Source organism: Schistosoma haematobium, chromosome 1 (assembly GCF_000699445.3).
Source record: "Schistosoma haematobium chromosome 1, whole genome shotgun sequence".
Classification (NCBI taxonomy): domain Eukaryota; kingdom Metazoa; phylum Platyhelminthes; class Trematoda; order Strigeidida; family Schistosomatidae; genus Schistosoma; species Schistosoma haematobium.
This window is the reverse complement of record NC_067196.1, coordinates 36,959,232-36,973,713: the sequence shown is the minus strand read 5'-3', so window position 1 is coordinate 36,973,713 and position 14,482 is coordinate 36,959,232. Positions and strand designations below refer to the sequence as shown.

Genomic DNA, 14,482 nt, shown 5'->3' with positions numbered 1-14,482 from the left:
ATATGAAACTTGAGTAGTTATTTTCTAGTGATCTGGTTAGTACATTTGAAGGGTGTGTTTATTAAATGGTTATTTTATGACATTTGCAAACATTGATATAGAAGACAATTACATAAGAAGTTATATTATTTGATACTATGTTGTTCAATAAATCTTATATTATCTTCATTCTAGTTTAGTTTTCACTGTCAAAATACCTAGGATTATTTTGGTTTGATTCTATTTTTCTACTTTGGAATATAATCACTCCAACGGTTCATATTTGTGTAACTTAAGCTGATTACTGATTTCTAATCAACTCCTAAATATTTCACGATGATATTGTCCGGAGTCACGTAGATCTTGGTAACATAAACATTGTATTGTATTTGTTCAAGTGTTTTTGACGGCATCATAAAATTAAACAATCAATAAATTTGTTTGAAATTCAGAAAATGCAATAGTAGATCGACATCAGTTCATATTTACAAATGTAGCCATACTGCCACCACACCTTTTCTTATTGCTTGATCAGTCCTAACGACAAATATTGAAACCTTATGGTGATACTTACCAATCGTCTTTAGACCATTTGACCAAGATTCCTGCAATGTGATTACACCACAATACGTTACATGTTTGAACTTAGTAGAAGTTAAAGATAGACCACCTTGCCAATTAATGATCGGCAGTAAGAATTTAGCAGTTGGGAAATTGACAGCTGAATAATGTTCATTCTTTTCAATGCATATTGCCATCCGCCACGATATCTTTTTTTGTTATACTTTTCTGTACCTTATAAAGCTATAGGTCGTAAACTTTTCATATACGTACCTGAATAGGTTATGCGACCGATAGATCAATAGTGCGTTAAGACAAACTAAAGAAAATAACTTGTTGAAATATATAGACGGTAGGAACAAGTGGAACAAATATTAAAGCAGGCCGCCTCGGATGCTTACTCTCTCAAGATACCTACTATCTTCTTGAAAACATCTGCTTCCTGGTGAATTCTAAACAAGATTATCCAGTTTTGCTGTCGGAAATGTTATTGCTTAATAGTTTAGGTAATTACTGTCTTCCTATGAAAACTGATATATTTACATCAATTGCTGATTAGTGACCAATGTTATATTTTTCTGATTCAACCAAATACCTGCAACCAATTAACATTAAAATATAGTGTAATTGACGTAGAGTCATTTTAACTAATAACTACACCGGAACTTGATCGATAGAATCTGATCAGCACTCGAAAATACTAGAAAAACATGACAGTCACTAATCAGTAATCAGTCAAGAAAATAGATAATCTTATTGACTATTATTCAACTGATGAATATTCTTACGTTCCATACATACTGTTCACTTATGGTCTCAAAATGCCTTTTATTTATCAAATATTTCAACTTCAAAATACCAAGAAGCTAAAGAATCAACTTGCTTTCTTTAATTATTTAACACCGTTTTCTGTTCTTCGTTTTTAGTTAGATTTTTTCTCTCTTTGTTTTCTATCTCGTTCCATTCTGATATCGAATTCAAAGCGTAAATTTATAACTAGTTTGTGGTCTTTTCACTAGCTCATTGTCCCGGAAGTTATATGTTTGTATTCTCACATCTTAGTTATCATCAACAAAATTGAATATTATCATGTTTGATCTAATCGAAATAGTAATAGTAATAATAGTGGTATTAATACTGATGACTATCTCATCAGATAAACGATAATTATTTCATTGATATGTTGACACTTTATTTTCTCTTCAGTAAAACAAAGGACTAGAAGATAAATGTTTCTTGTTTTTTTCTTATTTTTTGCTAAGTTCTTGTCAGTGTTGTCATTGTATGTTATGTTGGTTTTGTTTTCGTTGTCAATGTCATTTCATTTTTGTTTGCTAGCTTGATTAATTGTTTGTTTATAACAAAAGTACACCTCTCCATTGCATTTTTTTCTGCTTGTTAGGCGTAGAATAAGTGAATAACAACGACAATAACAACAAAAGAGTTTTTTAATGCAAGTCATAACTCTTATTTTACAGAGTTAAAAGTATTCTGCGTTGAAAATGAGATACTTTTTTCATTTAGCTATATATCGATAAGTGACGTTAAAAGAAGTATAAACCGATTATCTGTTACATATGACATATATATATATATATAATAGACTGGAAGTTAGTTTAAACAATAAAATCAAAAAATCTATTGTGCTGCTAGTTGTTCTTTTATTTGTTTGTGAAAATTATATTTGAAATAAACTCAGGACTTCTTCAGGGTCCAAAGAAGTTTGCTGGACAAAACGCTGGAATTATTTAACTTTCTAATCGTTGAGTTTATTTCAAATATAATTTTCACAAACACCGTCTTCTCGATTATTTTTTGAGGTCTAGACTATTTTTACTGAAATCTTAAAATTATTATCAGTCAGGGGCTTATACTGACTGATCATCTCATAATACCATATGTCTTATTGTGTGATTCTTAGTAGTGATTGAAGTATATCGAACAAATTGTGGTGTATCCATTAATATTATTTGTATCCAGCATTTTGTATAGACAACTGTTTATAAATATCTGTACTTTTTTCATGATCGTTGTGGTAGTTTTCCAAGTCTCAACTCCGTAGAGTAGAAGTTTCTTGACGTTCGTATTGAAGATTCTGACATCGATATTGGTCGAAAGTTGTTTTGAGTTCCATATGTTCTTGTAGAAATGCTGTCGTTGCTTTGTCAATCCTCGCCTTTACATCTACGTCAGATGTCACTTGTTTATCGATGACGCCGTGCAGATATGTGGATGTTTCAAACTATTCCAGAGTTTATTCATCAAGTGTGATTAGGTGCGTGTTCTCCGTGTTGTATTTGAGAATGTTGTTTTTTCCCTTATGTATGTTGAGGCCAATTGATGCACAGGCTGCTGTTACACCAGTTGTATTCATTTGCATTTATTGGTCTGTATGGGATAGAAGAGCTAGGTTATCTGTGAAATCTACATTATCTAGTCATATTCAATCTATCCATTATATACCCTGCTTCCCGTCAGATATGGAGGTCTTCATAATCCAGTCAACCATCAGAAGAATTAGAAAGCGGGAGATTAAGCTATCGTGTCTGACTCCGTTCCTCACTTGGAATGCAACTGTCAGCTGTCTTCCATGCACAGCTTTGCAGCTTAGTCCGTTGTGTGAATTCCGGATGATTTTGACGATCTTCTCAGGTAAACCATAGTGTCGAAGAGGTTTTCATAAAGTCCTCCTATCCACATTATCAACTGCTTTCTCAAAGTCAAGGAAGTTGGTGTCTAGTGACGAATTCCATTCAATTGATTGTTCAACAGTGATCTGTAGTGTCGTGATTTGATTTGTGCACGACCGACTTTCATCCGGTTCAGCAGCGCTCTGTTGAAATCTTTTCCTGGTACTGACAGTGGTGTGATGGCTCTGTAGTTCTCACACTTGTTCAGATCTCATTTCTTCGGTATCTTGATGAAGTACTAACATGTGTTAGTTGACAACACTAAGTCACTTGTGTTATATATATATATGAATCGATCTTTGCCAGGCATATTGACGAAATCCCTTAAAAGCCAACGTTAATTGCACAATCTAATGCATAATAATTGATAATTCATTGTCAAGCACCGAGTAATTGTTTGCAAGAAGAAGCAACCAATAATCATGTAAAACAATAACACTGAATGGAACGAACAGTTTCAAACACAAATAGAACGTCTGATGTTACTGCCTACTATTAAAAACTACTCAATCATTACCATTATACTCATACACAACCAAAACATTTTAGAGTTAAAGTATTATCATGCACGTATTTCCTGAGGAAAATATTTCTATTGATTTACCAATATTTACTATAAACACAAATAAACTGGAACTAGTATCATCGATAAATTTTTGATTGAAACGACAACTATTACATTTCTATTCAGCTTCATTGATTCGTTTAACAAAATTAGAAAAATGATTGATAAAAAATTGATTAACAGTTGTTGGTTGGGACATAATTCTCATACTTGTTTGATAAACAATTCAACATAACCATGTTTTAAAATTATTTTCACTAAGGTAATAATTTTTTTGGGATCTGTAATCAACCTTAGACTTCATAGATTCATAATTTATGGGCGTTTAGTACATAATTAACATTAAATACTGATAACACTGGTACTATTCTCACTAGATGAAATTAGATTGTTTGAGTTATACCTTCAAAAAGATTAGATAAGATATATTATTTGAAAAAGTCATTATTAAAGCTGAAGTTCATATATCTCTGCAATTAATGTGTTGAACCACTGCAATTTCCACGATGCGAACTAAGAACACCAAGACTTGTACAATTGAAGATTTATTAACCCCAAAATATACTCATATATTGATTGCACACTCATTTCGATTAGTAATTAGAACAAAACCACATATATGAAAAATACTCAAAGTTGTTACAAGTCACATGCTGCAAATCATACTGAGCATAGTTCATGTTAATTTAATACAAGGAATATTGTATCTTGAACAAACACATCACACTCAAATAAGTTAATGTTTCAGTGAATAAAAGATCACACTGGTAAACAAAACAAATACTACACTGAATAAACACCATATTGAGATTTGTAAAAAAACGGAAGTAATGTTAAAAGGAAATCATAATGACTCTAAACTTTATTTGAACTTTTTATCTCGTCTTATCAATAAGGAATTATTTTCTTTCTTATTTTGATAACTTAATCTGATATATTTTGTTATGGCAGTGAGAAGAATTATTTTCGTCTTTAGATTAAAATTTGTAATCAGTTCTAGGTGTTGTTTTAAAATTCATAAAGACTTTGACATAGTATGTTCATAATCACCTACAGATTTGATAGTCTTTATGATACAGAAATTCTCAAAAGAACAACTGTTTCTTTCGTCATCTTCACTTCTGCCGTTATTTCATACTAATTTCTTTTATATACTGGTACCATTCATGTCTTTGTCTAATCACTTCATTCTTCTTTTATTCTATTTCCATAACAATAGGCATTTTCTGTTAGAATAAGAAATAGGTAAGCATGTATATTATATATTCCGATTAGTTAGGCCGATTAAGTTTGACTTGAATTATGTCACATAATTTAAAAAGTATTACTATTCATATATTTTATGAATTGATAAAACTACATTTTTGATCTAAAAGCCAGACCATTATCCTTTAAAATAACATGTTTAAATATATAAACCAAGATTTTTATAATTGTGGTCAGACGTCATTGGTAGTAATAGTATGTAGAAATATCTGTTTATGAGTACCCACAAAAAAAGGTTGTATTCTCTTCTGTCGGATTCTCAACTTTCAATTTGTATAAAAATCAATAAGTTTTCTAAAGTGTTACTTATTTATTCCATTTATTTAGCAATATATTTTGTCAATCATATAATTTTATGAATTTCTTTAATTGATTTCATTGATACCCACTGATTAGTAAATTTATTATTACCTGTATTCTTATTATTATTATTACTATTATTATTAGTCATTTACGTTGATTGTCATCGAAAAATTTAATGATAAACTGTTGTTGAAACTCCACTTTATGGAGTTTCTTTTCGTCATCATTATAACTATTTACACAGGTAATCAGCTCTAGTAGACCTGTATATTTATTCGTTTATATATATATGATATATTATTAAACCTAAAAAGTTTTATTACCCTAGAGAAAAATTATGTAAAAAACTTTGTACTAGAAATAGACTTTTTTTGAATTAATTATATTTTTCTCAGCAAACAAGCACAGACATCTTAAGTGTCCTGGAAATTTTTATATGGACTCTGGACTAATAATACTACTTAAAACTTTCGGAGTTATTCCTGTATTAAGAATCCAAATTGTTTATTAATTAATATAATTCGTATGAAAATATTCTATTAGATATGTGTGTTGGATTTATGATGTTAGTTCACAAAGGGCTTTGGATATAAACATTATTTTTTAATTATTTGTGTATTGAAACTAACAATATGAGTCACGTATAGACTGAACATTAATGCGATTTTTTGTTATGTCTAATGTTTTTACAAATTAGAAATTAGTAACTGTTAGTCTTCGGCACGTCAACGGTCAACACTCTTTTGAATGTAGACTCTACTGAAGTACTGTAAAAAATGCCAACAAAACTGTGATTTCTCTTCAAATTATAATTTTTCCATTGTTAACCAGACTGTAACTGAGGCACTTAGATCTAAGTTGTCTGGTAAGAAATTATGGAGGATTCATATTAATTGAATAAATAGAGGTGCACCTGTCAAGGCTGTCCGTTTAATACAACCTCACTATAGATATGACCCTAGAAATAAAACTGACAAGAATAAGGGCCCTACAGATTCCGTGAATAACAAATTAAGAATGTTCGGGGACGCGGTCCTCTTCCTTTAAATCCTAATCGTTGTTTCAATATTGCTGTTCATCAATGCACAGGTTAATCATGGGAAGAAAAGTTGTTGAACACATGGACAATCAAAATATTTCTTATGTCTCATCCACTCTTAAGCTTTGGTGTATACAACACAGTCGTAAACATAAAACTCTCGTTTGTGTACATCTTATATTCATTTTTGCTATTCTTGACATTACTATGTTCGCTAAATCCTGTTGCTTCGAACATTATTAATTTCATCTAACTATGAGGATATCATTCGGCAATTTTAGCAGATGTTTATTTGTGCCAAGTACTACGTGATTTATGAATGACTGTGACTACTTCGTTTCACGGTATCACCAAACAGTGTATAAGTTAGTATTTTCACTTCAGTATAATACTTACAAAGTTATATTTTGTTAGTCAACTTAAATGTATTAATCTAAGATAATGAAGTAACGTTTGTGCTATTATTATTTAGAGTGCATACAAATAGACCTATTATTTATTCCGATGTAATAATCCATGACGTATCAAACACTGCTCAGAATTCGAAGTGAACCGTATTCTATCTGATGATATACGTGAATAGACTGACTAACTACCATAAATCACTTAAGCTTTATTCTAGTGAATTTCATTTAAATTTAGGCATCAATATTACGGTTACTGTTTTGTTTCTGTATTCTAACCAGTACATCTTAATTTATAATAAGACTTTGTTCTATTTTTGTTTATACTATTTCCTGCTAGAAAGTACATCTAGTCTTAATAATCCAAGTAAAATTAGCTCACGAATACTTGAAGATGCTGCATTAAAATTATGGTCAAATTTAAATTTGGATAGAATAAATTTCAATAACGAGTTGATAAAATTAACTGCAAAGTTACAAGAAAATATTGCTATTAATTTAAATCATCAACATCAAAATCATCATCATTGTAACGATGACAGTGATAATGATAATAACAGTAATAAGTTAGCACAGATTTTATCTCTGTCTAACTTCAAAATAAATCCATCATTGTCATTATCATGTTCCCAGTCAACATCGTCATCTTCTATATTACATGATAATACGAACAATAATACCGATACTATTGCCACTACTATAAGTACCAATAATGACATTCCATTATCACTAACCAATTATTCAACTGTATCACAAATTGCTCGATTTGCATCGGCTGCTAACCTTTTCAATTCTACTGGAGTTGATCTACATTGTCCCACTAATTTTTATACAATTCAAAATGATAAATTGATCACTTCTAGTTATAATATTGATGCTCATACAAATATTGCTGAAACCTTAATTTCTAACAATATACCCACAACTATTACTTCCAATACAAACACTTTAGTATCTGTGAGCAGTACTACGTCTTTTACAAATTACACAACTGCTCACTTCATTGATAATTCTTTTCGAAACCAAGAAGAAAATTTCAATTTAAAGAGTGAAAATGAAATTTCATTTCATGTACCACAACAACAACTGAATCTGCCTGATTATTATCATCATCACCAAGAACAACAACAAACCACGAAACCAAACTTTTGTGCAGCACAAGATGAAGGAATAAACAGCTCAGTTGAATTGAAACAGACAAAACCTTCAACAGAATTAATCAAAACTAAACAGACATTATATTGTTGTTCTATATGCCGACAAAGATTTCATTCAAACACTGGACTAAGACGCCATAATTTAGCTTTACATGCAACCAAAGCTATGAAATGTGACCAGTGTGTGAAAGTTTTCAGGTAAATTTATTTACCTATACACATTTGTATTGTTGTAAAGTTTATTTGTTGATTTGAAAGGTTTGTAATGAAAATAAAATATTATTTTTTTATTTGTGTGAAGTTAACTATGATGAAATAAATATTATATATATACATATATGCGGCATTGGAAATAACATTCTCATCAACTGGATTTTCAAGAACTGATCTCCTTCCAGGAGGTTTACTTATTGACGTAGAATACGCAGATGATATAGACCTGTTTGTTGAAAACGCCGATAAAATGCAGAGTGTTTTGGTAGCACTGAGAAACAATGCCAGGATGTTTTTGATGAGTTTCCTCCCATCTAAACGCAAGTGGTTACGTCAACACCTGAACTAAGGATAGGGAGTGAAGTAGTCGAACGCGTTGACAACTTCACTTATCTAGGAAGTCTGATCATCCCTAATGGATTGGTGTCTGACGAAATCTCAGCACGGATTCAAAAAGCCCGTTTGGATGTTACCAACTTACGTAACCTGTGGAGAAGGCGAGATGTCCGCTTATCAATTAAGGGACTAGTATACTGTGCGGCATTTCGTTCTACCCTACTGTACGGCTGAGAAACTTGGCCATTAATGGTAAAGAATACTCGCAAGCTACCAGTTTTGATCACAGATGTCTTAGAAATACTGTTCGCATCTGCTGGGATCACCGGGTAAGTAATAGTGAGGTTAGATGCAGGGTATTAGGGAATGATAGTAAACCAGTTGACGAAGTTGTGAATCTTCATCGACTGAGATGGTTGGGTCACGTGTTACGTATGTTTGAACACCGTTTACCACGACGCACAATGCTGATTAGTGTTGGAGATGGTTGAAAGAAAGTTAGGAGCGGCCAAACCAAAACTTGGCATCAGTGCTTGAAGTCACTAACTTCTGGTCTTTGTCATGCTGGTAGATACAGACTACTTAGTTGCGGTGCGTGCAACTATCATAAACAGTGATTAGAGACTCTACATGACATGGCTCAGAATCGATTACAATGGCGTAGGAGTATATACCCTTTGTCTTCCCTTAAACTGTGAGATTAAAGTTATACCTTTCTACAAACTAATCCTAACTACCTGAACCATAAACTTATATGCAATCTTTGTTTACATATTGCTGCCATTGAATTAACTACCTCCATGAATTCTGTGTTCATCATTTTGTGTTAATGGGGTGTGGCACCGTGGACCGATGCATAAGTGTACCTTGTCCTACATTGTAGCTGACTGACTGATATATATATATACATATATATATATGTATATATATGTTACTTACGCCTGTTACTCCTAATGGAGTATAGGCCGCCGACCAGCATTCTCCATCCCACTCTGACTTCAGGATTCCATGTGAGGGCTTTTCTTGTGACGCAGTTGGGTGTTTTCCTAAATGTGTGTCCTATCCACTTCCAGCACTTCTTGCTAATTTCTTTCTCCGCTGGGATCTGGTTTGTTCTTTCCCATAGTTGGTTGTTGCTAATAGTGTCTGGCCAACGGATCCGAAGTAGTTTGCGTAGACAACTGTTAATAAACACATGTATCTTCTGGATGATGGTTTTCGTGGTTCTCCAGGTTTCCGCCCCATACAGTAGAACTGTCTTGACATTTGTATTGAAAATCCTGACCTTGGTGTTGGTTGATAGTTGCTTTGAGTTCCAGATGTTCTTCAGTTGTAGATATGCTGCTCTTACTTTGCCGATCCGCGCCTTCAAATCTGCATCAAACCCACCGTGTTCATCAATGATACTGCCCAGATATGAAAAGGTTTTTACATCTCCCATGTCTTCTCCGTCAATTGTGATTGGATTGATGCATGCTGTGTTGTATCGGAGAATCTTGCTTTTTTCTCTGTGTATGTTGAGACCTATTGCTGTTGAGACTGCTGCTACACTGGTCGTCTTCTCCTGCATTTGTTGTTGCACGTGCGATAGAAGAGTCAGATCATCTGCGAAGTCTAGATCGTCCAGCTGCATCCTATCTGTCCACTGTATCCCGTGCTTCCCCAAGATGTTCACGTCTTCATAATCCAGTAGAGTAGGTCGCCAGGAGAAAGAGAAAGGGTGAGAGTAAGCAACCTTGCCTGACATCAGTCTTTACTTCGAACGAGTTTGTCAACTGTCCTCCATACACGATTTTGCAGTTTAATCTATCATAGGAATTCTGCATGATATTGACTATCTTCTGAGGCACGCCGTAGTATCGAAGAAGCTTCCATAGTGTTGTTTCGTCCACGCTATCAAATGCTTTTTCGTAGTCCATGAAGTTGATGTAGAGTGATGAATTTCATTCAATTGATTGTTCCACAATGATTGGTAGGGTTACGATTCGGTCTGTACACGATCTATCCTTACGGAATCCTGCCTGTTGATCTCGAAGTTTGGCGTCTATGGAGTTTTTCATTTTGTTTAACAATACCCTGTTGAGAAGTTTTCCTAGTAATGAGAAAAGAGTGATGCCCCTGTAGTTATCACAGTTGCTGAGATCGCCTGTCTTTTATATTTTGATCAGAAGTCCTTCTTTCCAGTCTGTTGGTATATATATTTGATTAACAGATTGTCTCAGTAATGAAAATTCTGCTTATACCAATCGTCTATCATATATATCGGTCACTTATGTGTCGATGAATATTGGGTTGTCGTTGAGAGTGAGCAGTTGATCACAAACTAATGGAGTTACAAAATTCAGATTTACTCATGATATTCTAATAAAATCGACGATAACGCATCAAACAACTTGGTATTTAGCTGTCACTATAAATTATACGGTTTGTAGTGGTTTGGCTTAGTTTATAACTCCAAACGGTGTGTAAATCCATAAGGCAACAAGAGGTGCTGGTACAGTTTATTATTGGATAGCAAAGATCACAAAGTTATATGCGCATCGAGTGAATCGGAGCAGAGATGCTAATGTGTGTGTTAGCAAGAGAATACACAGCCGAATTTGTTGTCGAATCGAGGCTGAGCGAGGTGAAGAGAAGGCAATTAAAAAGATTCAAGCATGATAGTGATCATGATAATGCAAAGAAATAGACAAATTGTTATTGTTCAACTAACACTATCTGTAAGTTAAGTAACTGAAGTGTTTGATAAAAATTAATTGTGTAAGTAGGCGATCACAGTGAATGTTATCCTGTGATATTCACCCACCAATCATAGCAGTGGAGACGATAAAGATGAGTTTTATTTGAGGCTTCACTCAAACTTGGAGTAATACCCAGAAAACAATCTGGCTATCTCCATGGGAGACCTGAGCACCAAAGTTGGAATGGAAAACACTGAGTATGAAGATATTATGAGACGACAGGGACTGGGAGAAACGAGATTTTTAAATTTATGTGCCCTCAAAAAAATGGTTATAGGTGACACTAGGTTCCCACAAAAATGCATACATAAACCAAATTCGGTCTCACCGGATCACACCACGGAAAACCAAATAGGATCATATTTGCATCATTAAAAAATTCACAAGTTCAATGAAAGACGTGAGAACCAGGAGAAAAGCTGACATAGCTTCAGATCACCACCAACCTGTTGAGTTCAAGATAAAACAGAAGATAAAGAAACACTGGACAATTAGAAAAACAGCACTAAAAAGGTTCAATACAAATTTTCATAGACATACTGACAAACCCAACCAATTCAAGATAACTCTAAATAACAGGTTCCATGTCTTACAAGATGTACTAGGAGAAGAAGAAGAAGAAGAAACTGATATGGAGGACAACTGGAAAGGGATCAAAGAAGCATCAACTTCAACGCGTCAAGAAATGCTAGGCCGTAAGAAGCATCATCATAAGGAATGGATCTCTATCGACACCGTGGATGAGATTCAAGAAAGGAAGAACAATGAGTCATCAATTAACAACAATCGAACAAGAACAGAGCATGTCAAGACACGACCTGATTACACAGAATCAAGCAAGCAAGTGGAGAAGATCGTTAGAGCTGACAAGCATAAATACATGAAAGACCTAACAACGACACCGGAAAAAGCTACTAGAAAAAGAAATATAAGATAACACGCATTGACATACTAACAAAACAAATTCCAATTGAATCCAGTTACTAAAAGAGTAGCAGTAATTATGATAACGAATGAACAATATATATATATATATATATATAGTTGCAATTGTATGGTATACATGTTATTGTCTATATTTTAATGTTTAGACTATGAATCCTTATTTATTTATTAATATGAAATAAATTAATCTACAATGAAGTATTCAAATGTAATTGATAATAGTAAATAATTAAATTATTGATCTGCTGTATGTTTCATTATATCCATTGATACAATACCTATGACGTAATAAAACAATGAAAATTATTCAAAATGATACAATAAATGTAGATTCTAATTATTGTATATGTTCATTTTTATTAAATAAAGCCATGCATTAGAATTAAATACAACATAAGGGAACTAAACTAAGTAAAATGTAATACTTATCTAATATATATGAATTAAGTTTTGTCTATATAATAACTATAATGTTCTCAGTTTAGGGGTTGTGGATATTGTTAAGTTTTTCTTTGATTGAAATCATGAACCGATTGATGTTAGACCACCATTGAAAACCTGGAGGCACTGGACGGCCGTTTCGTCCTATTGTGGGACTCCTCAGGAGTGCGCATCCACGATCCCGTGGATTGTTCGAGGTTAGACATTAACACTATTGGATGCCGGCTTAGTAGTCTAGAGGTTAAACGTTCGCACGCGAGACTGAAGGCCCTGTGTTCGAATATTGCGATGTGGGATCGTGGATGCGCACTGCTGAGGAGTCCCACAATGTGACGAAACGGTCTTCCAGTGCTTCCAGGTTTTCAATGGTGGTCTAACATCAATCGGTTCATGATCTCAATAAAAAGAAACTATAATGTTGTTGTCGTCGTCGTGTTAGCTGTTCATATTTGTTTTTTCTTTCTTGTTTAGAGTACAACCGAATAATAAATGAAAGAAATAGAGATAATGAACTGATATTTCAGTATGAAGCTAGATTATTTTTTTCTAAAATTACTAATCAATTAACACCTATTTTATTCTGAATATTGAAGTACAAATATATTAGATGCCAAATAGTTATCATTGATAGCAATGGTTAATAATCATGTGGTGTCACAAAATGATTAAGTTTACAAACTTTAAACTATTGGCTAACAACCATATAATTTAAATAATAACCCTCTTACAGCAAAGATCCCACAATACTGGGTCCTACTCTTGTTGATATATATATTAGAAGAGCACACTGATCAGGAGTCCTTTACCGGGATGAAATAATTCCTTAAAGTATTCTAGTTTCTACTCTTTATTTAGCTAAAATTACTCCATGATGTAAAAATACAAAATGAACAATCTACATAAGTCTAATTTTATTAATATTTATTTTTGAGGTTGATAAATAGATATTAAGTCGATTTAAGATTTATTATGTAAGAAATATAAATAGTTCATGCATGATTACAGATATTCATCACTGAAGAATTTAAAAATGTTACAAAATAAAACCAATATCCAAAGAACTTTAAATTAACATGTACATTGAATTTAGTATAACTGTGTTCTTTGTACTTTTCTTAGTAAAGAATTCATATCGTAAAAAAGATTGTAATAAAACTTAATCCAGTGGAATTCCAAAATCAGAATTCAGCTATCGATTAACTAACGGATAGTAAAACGAATATGACTCATAATTAAACGTAGGTACATTTCGTATTTGTGTAATCAAAAAACCAATTAATAATTAGTAACCAGTAATGTACTTTTAACCATTCACTGTAATTAGAGTTTATGAGTGAATTTAATTAGTCGATTGAATAATTTCAAAAGTTGAGATCATGAGTCAATTGAAGCTAGACCACCATGTAAAACCTGGAAGCACTGGAGGGCCGTTTCGTCACATTGTGGGACTACTCAGCAGTGCGCATCCACGATCCCGCCCCGCGGATTCGAACCCAGTACCTATCGGTCTCGCGCGGGAACGCTTAGCCTCTAGACCATTTAGCCCCCATCCAATGGTGTTAATTTATAACTTCAACTAATCCACGAAATTGAGCGATACATTCACCATTGTCGCCAATGAGTTACTATCTCACAACAGACCTGACTGAACTCCACTGGTCACTGCTTCTCACTAGAACTCCAGGAAATACCTCTTGAAGCCAGTCACTAGTGAATATATGCGGAATCGTTAATGCGCACTGTTGAGGAGCCCCACAATAAAAACGAAACGGCCATCCAGTGCATTCAGACTTTCTATGATGGTCTAGCTTCAATTGACTCATGATCCCACCTACTGAAATT

At 33.4% G+C, this 14,482-nt stretch overlaps 1 protein-coding gene across 2 annotated transcripts in view; it reads left to right on the top strand.

Annotated features, from left to right (window-relative positions):
• Positions 1-14,482, top strand: part of MS3_00010117 (uncharacterized protein) — a gene marked incomplete at its 5' end in the record, with an annotated part of 45,052 nt that overhangs the window by 20,278 nt on the left and 10,292 nt on the right. For both annotated transcript variants that reach the window (XM_051218458.1, XM_051218459.1), the window contains one exon: positions 7,148-8,162. In XM_051218458.1, coding sequence (XP_051073922.1) covers positions 7,148-8,162 — 1,015 coding nt within the window. The remainder of the gene's footprint in view (positions 1-7,147; positions 8,163-14,482) is intronic.